The sequence below is a fragment of the Siniperca chuatsi genome, linkage group LG3 (genome assembly GCF_020085105.1).
Source record: "Siniperca chuatsi isolate FFG_IHB_CAS linkage group LG3, ASM2008510v1, whole genome shotgun sequence".
Taxonomy (NCBI): domain Eukaryota; kingdom Metazoa; phylum Chordata; class Actinopteri; order Centrarchiformes; family Sinipercidae; genus Siniperca; species Siniperca chuatsi.
In genome coordinates, this window is record NC_058044.1 from 11,855,984 (window position 1) to 11,867,814 (window position 11,831).

At 41.1% G+C, this 11,831-nt stretch overlaps 1 protein-coding gene across 9 annotated transcripts in view; it reads left to right on the forward strand.

The window, feature by feature from the left end:
• Nucleotides 1-11,831, forward strand: part of inpp4b (inositol polyphosphate-4-phosphatase type II B) — a 147,637-nt gene that overhangs the window by 121,630 nt on the left and 14,176 nt on the right. For 6 of the 9 annotated variants that reach the window (XM_044185247.1, XM_044185284.1, XM_044185295.1 and 3 more), the window contains 2 exons: nucleotides 5,788-5,838; nucleotides 8,422-9,836. The exons of 1 other annotated variant lie outside the window; for it this stretch is intronic. In XM_044185247.1, coding sequence (XP_044041182.1) covers nucleotides 5,788-5,838; nucleotides 8,422-8,554 — 184 coding nt within the window. In that variant the 3' untranslated portion in view covers nucleotides 8,555-9,836. Of the gene's footprint in view, nucleotides 1-2,269; nucleotides 2,461-5,787; nucleotides 5,839-8,421; nucleotides 9,837-11,831 lie in introns of those variants that run through there. 2 more of the 9 variants (XM_044185255.1, XM_044185262.1) reach the window with 2 other exon arrangements.

The following is an 11,831-nucleotide window of genomic DNA, read 5'->3' on the forward strand; positions in this document are numbered from 1 at the left end:
TGCTATTTGAATCTGGTGACAGGTTCATCACATCTTCTCATATACAGTAATATGCATAATTGTTGTTAGCTGTCTTACTGCAGGTGCTTGTTTGAAGTACCTACAGTGATAAGTTATACTTCTAAGATGACTGCATTTGCATCCGTAGCTTTATATTCGTTCCGAAAATGCGTGCTTTGGGTTTTCTCTTAACGATGAAAAATCTGTGGTGGATCTGTGGTTTTTATAAATTCATGATAGTGAGAGTAAAAGGATAAAAGGAAGCTCATCGCTCCAATATTTTTATCTTTTGGCTGACACATTTTTTATTTTTTTGCGTGTCAAATCAAAAGTTTAGCTGTAGGAGAACCTTTTACTGGAAATACTTTGTATTTAAAATATTGGCACTGATTTAAAGCTTAATGTTTTTAAATTAATAAAACATTACTGTATCTATCTGTATGGTCAAGTGTGAAAAAAATAATAACATCAGTGCATTTATCATGAATGGAAAATGAGAACCATACCTGGCTGTTAATTAGCGTGATAAGGTTTAGTTGTTTTGATTTACCAAACGCTAGCCATCACAATTTGGATGTAAAGTTAGGTGTTAACGTTATTTCCATGGAGGTTAGCGTTAGTTAGCGTACTTGTTATTCCAAATTCCACTTGTATAACGTTGCTGACGTTACCATTTTACGATTAGAACATTTGAGCTCCTCAGCCAAAGTACCAACTAACTGTTAACGTTAGCCCCTGATGGTTCCATTTTCTTTATTATAATATACATAATTATAATATATAATATAGATAATATTAGCAAGGCTAATATTGTCATAACCACGACATAATTAAACAATGATTTTGGATTTGTTTTGGAACATGAGATTAATTCATGAGACAACGGTGTAGACATTTAACCTAGCTAAAATGGACCTAACTTATGATGTAGTTAAACGGAACGCTTGTTACAGTAGCCTAATTATGTCGCTGTAGGGAGCAAAATAATACATCCATGGGGCAAATGCCAAGCTCACTGAAAACTACAGAAGCTCAGTTCAGAAGCTCACTTTTTCTCAGTTGTAGTGGTTTTGAAATCAATTTATAAACTTCATATCTACACCCTGTCTTTTAATTAACTCCCCCCACCACCGCCACCACCACCACACTGCCACACACACACACACGCACGCACAAGACGTTCGGTCCTTAAAGCAATGTCATAATTCTAGGGTGAGCTCTTCCCTATATCCTCATGCTTAAATCGATAGTAAATCCACATTTTAAAGCTGATATTTTAAACCCAAGGGGATTTGCATCTTTTTCACCCCTGATGAGTTTGCATCCCCTGATAACATGTATAGCAGTTTCAGCAGGTATTTATGTGTAAGTGTGATTGTTATAGTCAAAAGAAGCTGAGAATTTGTATCTCATATCTGTTAATTGATTTGACAGAGTTGGTTTGTTGTTTGTTTTGAATAAAATTAAGGAAGGCTTTAATGTAGTTGGTGAGACAGACTCGACCGGTTGACTTGTTTGTTATACTGTAGCTATGTTTGTTCGCACAACCATACACACAACTCACAACAATTTCAAGTATGCTGTTTCAATGACTCAACTAAAACCTTCAGGCATGTGTTTGTTTGTCTTTTCCTACTTTCATTATCCGCACAGGCTAAAGATTCTACAAATTGTCATGGGTTTCTTACATGAACCTCTGATCTCGAACAGTGAAAAGGAAGCAGTTTTACTCTCTGATAATGATGTTTTCCATACTGCTGACGGTGAGCCAAGTCTGCCAGAAACAAAGTGTGAATGAAGTAAAATGCTATCCAAAAGCAAAATCAGTACTGTGAAGCAAACTTAAAAACAAGTGTCACGCCTCACAAAAAACCTGTTAAACCACCACTGTAAACGTGATTCTTGCACTTTAGAATTTCTTGAATGCATTTCAGCTGGATCAGACGAAATGAAAACACATTCAATTTGCATCAAACTGCATGACTCCTCTCTCCATCCTCTGCCAGCCAAGCCATTTCCTTTTGTGGCTTATGGTACAGCTTTTCGTGAGCCTGTTTCACACATTTCTTCTCCCTCCATTACTGCCTGCTTGTCTGTGGCTTTTTAAGGTAAAGTCTGTACTAATGGCTCTGTGTCTAAGTGGGCCTCCTGGTACCAGCCTGTCTGGGCCAACTTAGTCCCACTTAGACGGCATCTAGACTGTACTAACACCACAGTACTTTGATCTATCTCTGTTCGTTCTGTTTCACTCTGATGGGCGCTCCTGCAGTCGGCTGACCCAGGGAGACATTGGGCAGTGGGAGGACCCTGAGGCTGGCGCCGTGACAGAGAACAAACCAGCGTCACGACACTTTTACCCCATTGCCCTGCTGCTCGTTAGCTCCCACTTACTGGTTGTGTGGCTCATTTTAAGTCTTGTTTTTCTGCTTGCAAAATATCAATAAATTGCTGACAATGCCATCTCTACTCACTCCTTTTTTCTATGTTTGCTGGTTATTCTTTCATGAATGGTGGTGGCGTAATTTGAATGGCTCGTATAAGGGTAATTAGCGCGAGTGATTTAATATCTCAAGCTTGTAAGGTGCTAATCCCTGAGCAATATTGGAGGATTGGGGAAAATTGATTTCAATCAGATAGTATTAAGTAATATAACCGTCAATTAAACATTGACTCGTTCCTAATTTACCAGGAATCTTTTTTGACAAACTCCTGGTCCTTAACATCTGACAAGAACAAACTTTCACACTAACTGCATACCAAATGCATACATAATATATATAAAATCTCAGACATCTTAATTTTAAGGTTAAATGATAAGCCTGGCATTAATCTGTATTTTCCCTACCCTTGTTGTTTCACTAAGCACCAAACCCATTTCTATTAATTCTTACTAAAAATGTTAACTTTAAAAAAAAAAAGGTTACAAATGTTTTTTTTAAAGGCTCAGTAATTTCCTAAAACAGTTGAGCACTGTAGTTCCTTTGCAAATGTTACTCAAACGGGAAAAATTAGTGTATTTGGATTATAGTTGGGGACTATTTTCAGCTGCGGATTAATACACATTTGGTTCACTGGTGAGTATTTATGGCAGCAGGATAATGTATGTGTGATTGACTCAAAATAAACTACGTACCCGAGTTCATCATAATGAAAGAACATGTCACCCAGTGCAACAGTGTTCACTGATGTGTTTTTAATAGTTTTTGGACAGCAATGGAGGATTAAGCTATACTCAATTTGGATACAGAAACAATACTTTTTAGTAGGATCAATTCGTTGTTGCTTTAGGTCTTTAGGTCTGTTGCTTTTTATTTGATTTGTTGATGACAAAAATATAGAATATTGCTAACCTTATCCTTTAACTTCTAACATCATATGAAACAGCTGATGTGGTATGTGAAATTTTAAAACTAACAAACTGATGAGTCTAGGTTTTTTTAGAGGATTATATTGCTCAGAAGGGTAAAACAGTGACACATAACACACATACAGTACACATAGCACTGTATTACCATTTTCAAATGGATATGCTTTGGGGGAGTTAAACATAAGCCTGTTCATCATCTGAGGAAGAGAGAACCACTTTTGTTATTTTGTGTTATTGTGGCAGAGCTCATTTTATTTACTTCAAACAATAAGAGTTATTGTTTGGAGTAAATAAAATGAGCTCTGCCACTATGTAGACCTTCCAGCCTTTTATGCTTTTTGGTCTTTCCAACATACCAATACTGCTGTTCTCTCCGTCTTTCTTTCATTTTTTTTTCTGTCTCTGACTCGTAACTGCTCCATCACAACAATATTATATATGGTGTGCTCTGTGTGAGTGTAGCTCTTTGCAGATTTTCACATATCTGCGGTGGCCAGAGAGAGAGAGAAAAACATAAGCAAATGGAGAAACAAGATCGGAATGTTCAAACTAGGGTAAACATTTGCTCATTTTGTATCATCATTGACGAGTGGTCAACTACAACAAATGCAACATATGTTGTGTCAAATATGTGTGAAAATATTTTTCCCCTAAATATTAACCCTAACCTTACCTCACAGTCCATCAAACTTCAATGGTTTCCCAGAATTTATATGGTCCCACTTCTCACAGCTTTACACTGTGCTCCACAGTGTGGAAGCACGCTTTGTAATACGGTGTTATAAGCCAATAAAAACAGCATGGACCTACAGCAAAAACCACAATTGTGAAGCTTGTAATGTTAATTGTTTGTAGAGACTGTGCCACAGATAAACTGATTCATGAATGAGGTGTTTGTAGGATGGATTTCATTTTGGATTGTAGTAGGACAGCTGTTTTTCATTGTTTTGGCTCCAGCGCACTGGATTTCACACACTGTTCATCTAATGTGTATGAACACCTTCAAATGAAACATGAAAGTTATTACTAAAATCAAAACAAAACAAAACTGTCATAAAACACACTTGAAGCACTTACAGTCCTGGAGGGCAACACTCATCACTGGCCTGTCATGTGCCTGGAAATCTAACCCTCTGGCTCTTGCCCCATACCACATTATGCTTTCAAACAGAAACATAATCTTATGACTGAAGCATTAGCAGACATGAGTTAATACAGTGTCAAGCCATTTTGAGGTACTAAAACCTGAATAATGACCTGATGCTCTTTCTCTCACACAATCCCCTGAAGCATAAAAAAGGAAAAACAGGTAAGCTCTTTACTGTTACACTGGAACACGTTAAAATACAGTTTATTTTGGCTAATTAAGAAGTCTGATGTCCTGGTGAAGGAAGAACATATTCTTAGTGCACAGGACTTGGGGAAATAGGCTTGGAGAAAAAGTCAGTCTTCATCCTTGGCATTGCCAGGTGCTACATTTTCATGTTTGAATGAAGTTTCTACATTGAAAAATGTGGAACTAGTTAAGTGCCAAAAAAGGCAGCGTAAGAATAATGAGCAAGAAGAATATAGGTTGTGAATGCTTTTCAGCATTGACACCATTAATCTTGATGTCTTAAGACCATGGCCGCTGGAAATTCTGGATTCTGATTGGTTGGAAGGTGTGGATTAACTTTTGGTAACCAGACATTTTAATGGACACCTGTGACGCAGGTGTTTGTTTGCAGTTCTAAATGAATGCGCCTGTATTAAACTGTACAGTAAAGACAGCAACAGTGAGGCTTAACTAATGTAGAAAATGTAGAAACTAATGAGCTTGGAGTGAGAACCACACAAGCTTCATTTCAAATGATATTTTGCATGAATCTAGACGTCCAAATCAGAGAGGGAAATAACGTTAGCTTAGCTGCAGTCAAGCTACTAGCCTAACATACATTCGAGGGACAGCTACAGGGGAGAGGAGAGAGGGCCGGAGAGGAAAGGCAACCAAACCTGAACAGAAAATAAAAAGATGTGGAGAAGTCACAGGCGGTGAGATCTTTTTGACTGATGTTTCCAAGCTCATAATTTAACTTTGAACCTCAGCATACCAAACAAAACTTGAGTATAATCAAACAAAATGAACTTGAACCATACCAAACAAAAGTTATCATCAAAAGTATCATACAAATATGATAATTATCATACACCAGGCAACAGACATAGCTGTAAGCTGCTTTATTATACTACACCTGTGGTAGTTTAGGTGTTGTCACTTCCTGTTTTATTTTGTAGTGTCTCCTTCCCTTGTGTGTCTTGTTTTTTTACTTCATGTCTTTGTTTTCCCTCCAGTTTTGATTGTTGGTCCTCCCTTGATTGTTTGCACCTGTGTCTCGTTGTCTCACCCTAGGGTATTTAGTCTGGGTCTCTTCTTTATTCAGTGTTGGATCATGGTTGTACACATGGTGTTGGTCCTGCCGAGCGTTGTCACTGTAAGTTTGTGTTGGATTCTTTCTTCTCCTGTGGACCTTGTTTTGGATTTTGCCTGCTCCCTTGTGAACTGTTTTTTCCACCTTGGACTCACTCCCCTGCTTTCACCTCTGCTTGTACATGCCTGCATTACACCTCACAATAAACACGGTAGTCATCCGGCTACTTCACTCTGATACTGCTTCCTCTTCATCTGCTTTTGGGTCCACCTACCATTATACAGCACCCCTTATGACAGAATGATCCAACCAAACATGGACCCAGCAGGCAATAACCCGGAAGTAGCACCCTACCACTTAGCGCTAGCTAACTGAGGGATTCTGCTAGGCCAGCATAAACAATTAATCCGGGTTCTGACAGACAGCCATCAGGCCATGGTTTCCCAAATCACTCAGCGAACCCAGCAGGTCTCCTGACTCACCACCCAGCTCTCGACAGCCGGCACCGCCTTGCCTACAGATTCTGGTCACTCTCCACCACCCACACGGATCACCTCCGCTACTGGACCTGATCGACTCGGGAGCGGAGAAACAAGATCTGCTGGATGGCAGGATCGCGGCAGCGGCCATCACTCCCTGCCGCCGCTGGATCGCGGCAGCAGCCATCACTACCTGCCGCCGCTGGATCGCAGCCGCCAGTGCTCACCGCCTCTGCCCGTCCGCAGCATCATCAGTCACCACCATCATGACCTGCCGGACCGCTGCAGCCTCAGGCGCCACCATCACGCCCTACTGGAACACAGCAGTCATCGCAGCAGTCAGCAACCCCTGCCTGGTGGCAACTGCTCCCCGTTCCCGTACTCCCTGCTGGACCGCAGTCGACTCTCTTCCCGGCTAGACTTCAGTAGCTCCCTGGACTCTCCACTGGACCTCAGCAGCCCCCTGGACCCCCTGCTGGATCGCAGCCGACTCCTTTCCCGGCTGGATTGCAGCAGCACCAATCCTTGGCCAATGCTGGATCACCATCACCTCTGTTCCCGGTGGGATCTCAGCACAATGTGGGAGTCCCTACTGGATCGCAGCAGCCTCCTCCAGTCCCTGCTGGATCGCAGCAGCTCCTTACTCCCAGCCCTGAGGTTCCAAAGACGGCGCCATGTCCGGAGGCCCAGTCGACGGCGTCCAGTCCAGCTACCTCGAAGCCGGCGCCATGTCAGGATTCCCCGACACCAGCGCCAAGTTCTGTTGTCCAGTTGCCGGTCCCATGTCCTGCTGCCACGCCAGCTACCTGTCCCGAGGCCCAGTCGTCAGCTCCAGGTCCAGCCGCCTCGTTGCCATGCCTTGATGTCCCGCCGTCGCCGGCTCCCTGTCCTGATGTCTCGTTGCCGGTCCCCGGCCATGCTGTACCTTCGTTGGTCCCTGACCTGATGGGCAGGCCTCCAGAAGGATTCCATCCTCCCGAAGGGTTCAGCATCCACCACCGGCCTCTAGAGACTCTCGGTCTTGGGTCTCCGCCGGCCTCCAGAGTGGCTCCGCCTTCGCCGCCGGCCTCCTGTAACTCTGTGTTTGCCGCCGGTCTTCCATCTGACCTTCGGATGGTGTCAATATCCATCACGATCCTGGGGAGATCAGGTCCGAGGGTCCCAGCTCCGCATCTGTCCAGCCCCCGGGCCGTCTGCCCGAGTTTCCCAGCTCCGCACCTGTCCAGCCCCTGGGCCGTCCGCCCCAAATCTCCCACCTGGCCCTTGAATCCCTCCTCCGGACCCCCTCCGCCCACCCGGCTTGATTTGTACTGTTGTGAACTTGTTTCAGAAGGGAACGTCCCCTGTCTTTGTTGACTTGTTTTGTTTGGGACGTCTGGGAGTCGTCCCTTGAGGGGGGGGGGTACTGTGGTAGTTTAGGTGTTGTCCCTTCCTGTGGGACACAAAACACAAGACACACAAGGGAAGGAGACACTACAAAATAATAGTGTCTCCTTCCCTTGTGTGTCTTGTGTTTTTACTTCCTGTCTTTGTTTTCCCTCCAGTTTTGATTGTTGGTCCTCCCTTGATTGTTTGTACCTGTGTCTCGTTGTCTCACCCTAGGGTATTTAGTTTGGGTCTCTTCTTTGTTCAGTGTTGGATCATCGTTGTACACAAGGTGTTGTTCCTGCCGAGCATTGTCACTGTAAGTTTGTGTTGGATTCTCTGTTCTCCCGTGGACCTTGTTTTGGATTTTGTCTGCTCCTTTGTGAACTGTTTTTTTTCCACCTTGGACTCACTCCCCTGCTTTCGCCTCTGCTTGTACATGCCTGCATTCCACCCCACAATAAACACGATAGTCATCCGGCTACTTCACTCTGATACCGCTTCCTCTTCATCTGTTCATACAGCACCCCTTACGACAACACCAGCCATGAAATGGTACATAAAGTGTCTCATTGTTATCAACCTTAAATGTGTCACCTATGTATTTTGTTTTAGCATATCAAAAAAACCAAATACAACCAATACTATTCAATAACAACACAAATAAGCATTTTGGGGAGTCATCTTTTAAAGGCTTGTGTCTATCATCACAAACATAATTTTAAAAACTCATTCATATTTACTTTTTTGTTTTCCTTTCTTTTCCTTGATTCCTCTTCACCCTCTTTTATTTGATCACCAGAGAAGGATGTCGGATTGAGAACGTTCAAAAGAATATTAGATGCAGGAAATATGCCTTCAACATGTTGCAGCTGATGGCCTTTCCCAAGTGCTACCGACCACCGGAGGGGACTTACGGCAAAGTTGACTCATAAGAGGACATAAGCCATGTACTCTAAAACCAGTCATTGTGTGTTACCCAAGTAGTAAATACGAAAGCTTATATGCAATGGTGAAAATGTAATTGTAAAACTTGATTTATTGTAGAACTTGCTGGACGTGATATGTTGCCTTTTGGTTGCTCTGAAATGTGTTCATTGACTCCCAAGCTGGATTTGCCAAACGTGTTACTTTTTTTTTAAATTTCCATTTTGGGTTTATTTCTCCTGGCCTGAACAGTGAAAAGTACAACTGTTTGGGCAAACCATAGTCTGTAGATACAGTGGATCTGGAAAGTTTTTACAGCACTTCACTTTTTCCACATTTTAAGTTAGAGCCTTATTCCAAAATTGATTAAATTCATTATTTTCCTCAAAATTCTACAAACAATACTCCATGATGACACAAATCACATGTACATAAGTATTGTAAGCGCTGTAAAAGCTTTCCAGATGCACTGTAATATGTGTGTGGCTGTACGGTAAATTATCTATTTGTGTGTGTGACAACTTTTCCTGAGCTATTTGAGAGGTGATGATGATATCTGAAGTTACTCCATTCACTGACTGTGAGATGCAGTTAAAAGCTTTAAAAAAAAAAAAAAATAGGCTGGGTAGTGGACCTTCGAGTTGAGGCAATTTTTTGTCAAGGTCAAGAATGAACTTCCATACTACATTGTAGTATAAGTACTGCCTTCCGCAATAAATTAGAAACAAACTGTTTATAACTGTATACCATGTTTGGATGCACTAAGTTTTACAAGGTGAAAATGCAAGATTCAAAACTTAAAGTCTGTCTTGCTCTACAGGAGTTACTCCATTTCTGCAGTTCTTGAGCAATGGATTTGTACATTTTAATGGTATCACATATCCAGGTCCAAACTTTGTCTATATTGTTTTTGACTGTTGAAACCAACTGTCCTCGGTGAATATAAGTAAGTATCTCAAAGCATTATGTTGAATCCTGTTTCCTTTTGATAACTCGTCCCATTGGTTGCACTTGAGCTTTTTCCATAATATTTTTATATCTCAAGGTACAGGCCAGTGAAAACCACATGAAGTACAGGTGGAAGTTAGAATAGGATGACGGATATTGGACCATCATTTCTGAATGCTATATAACAAATTCCATTATTTATTTTTGTATTCTAAAATGATTTTATATTCTAAGGGTTGATACCTTTGACTGTAATGCATGTTTAAAATATATTTGTTGTGTTATACATTGGACATTTACAATTGTCTATTTAAAATTAAATAAAAGTGGTTTGTCATTGTATAATGATGTATGTGTAATGTTTTGCATACTGTTTGCATTCAATTTCACACATGTGCATTTAATTGAACAAGTCAGAATTTCATCCATGTGTTGCATTAACAACAAATATGTTGGGCGTCAAAACAGCTTGCAACATATATTAAAGTAAAGCACTAATGAAGGGTTTTTTGGAAGAATAAAATATATATAATATATATATATAATATTAACCTTAGAATTTTGTATATTGAATTAACGCCACCAAAAATCCATATTTTGAGTATCAAATACTTATAGCATGCAGTCTTAAAAGGTGGCTCTGAAAGGTGTGTCACTTGCTCCTTCATGGTGAACAGCAGCTCTAGTCAGCTTCAGTTCACAGCAGTAACATTGGTGACCCAAGGTCACTGCAAAACAATGTGTCAAAAAGCATCAAAACATTCAGAAAAACTCCTCAAACCACTCCTGAAGCATGACTCAAATCAGCCAGAGCTTCAGAGCAATGAGGCTATGTTCTGAAAAAACTAGTAATGTTTGGTACATACTGAATATACGTCGACAAAAGAGAAACCGATTATGCTGCAGGAGTGGTTTTGAAGTGTCTATGAGCTTAAAGTTAATTTCTCATCCACTAATAGTTTTCCATGTTTGTGTTAGGTCATTCTCTTATTCAAGGATCTGATGGCTTGTATTAGTCGGTACAAGTTGATCTTTTCATCCACACAAGCTGAAATCGGATACTTTGGCTGAATCTGTTCAGTCTGGCAGCAGAACTTAAAGGGACAATTCACCCCAAAATCAAAAATACATATTTTTCCTCTTACCTGTAGTGCTATTTATCCATCTAGATTGTTTTGGTGTGAGTTGCCAAGTTTTAAAGATACGGGCTGTAGAGATGTCTGCATTTTTTTAATATAAGGGGACTATATGGCACACACGCTTGTGGTGCTCAAAGCGCCATAACAATAGATTTGAAAAACTCAGCAATGTCTCTTTCCAGAAATCATGACCCGGGTTACTCAAGATAATCCACAGATTTGTTGTGAGCAGCTTCATGTAGGAACTATTTTCTGTCTACCGGTAGTTCCTACATGAAACTGCTCACAACAAGGTCCATTATAGTTATAGTCGATTTCAGTCTAACAGAGGCTGTTGAACAGTCTTCCCCTAAATCGTCATCAGAGAAAAATTCACAACCTCAATCATTATCAGCGTTATCCTGTGACTCTGAAACATCACTGTTGCAATAAAAGAGAATGCTTCTGTCCATGTCAATCTCAAGGAGCTCTTTATTGAACACATCAACATGAGCAGAAGAACATGGACATGAAGGCTGCTGCTTTTTTTGGCAGATTCCTGATATCTTAACTGATGTCTGACAGAGGGCTTCAGCAAAAAATTGCCGGTCTGCAATGCTACATCATCTGGGAAGGTGCTGCGTTAAAAAAAATAAATACATCCAAGAACACAGTTACTTTGTAACATGACTACCATATTTCTGTAGTTTACCTCATGATTGTTGTGATGAAAGATACTTGCCACTGTGATAACTTTCCATAGTTGTATAATCCTGTGTATTTTGATGTCTGATAAGCCTTCAAGCTCACTGTCCTTTCTGGATCACATTTCATGTCTCACCGGCATGTGAAGCAATATGCCCCTACCAACGCAGCCGCTGGTGTTGTTTTAACACAGTGCTGTTTTCAGTTTGAATGCCCACCAACACTGACTGTAGACATTAACTGTTTGTAAAAAAGAGCACCTTGAACAAACACTTGGTATGGAGAATGGTATGGTAAGATAAAAGACATGCAATTCTAGGTGGTATTTGCATTGTGCTTCCCCCCAAAACCTATCTCTCTCTCTCTCTCCAAACCTCGCTCTCTCTCTCAAAACCTAACAAGGCAGCGGCTGATGGCCGCCCACCATTGAGTCTGGTTATGCCTGAGGTTTCTGCCTGTTAAAAGGAAGTTTTTTCTTGCCACTGTCGCTAAGTGCTTGCTCATGGTGGGATTT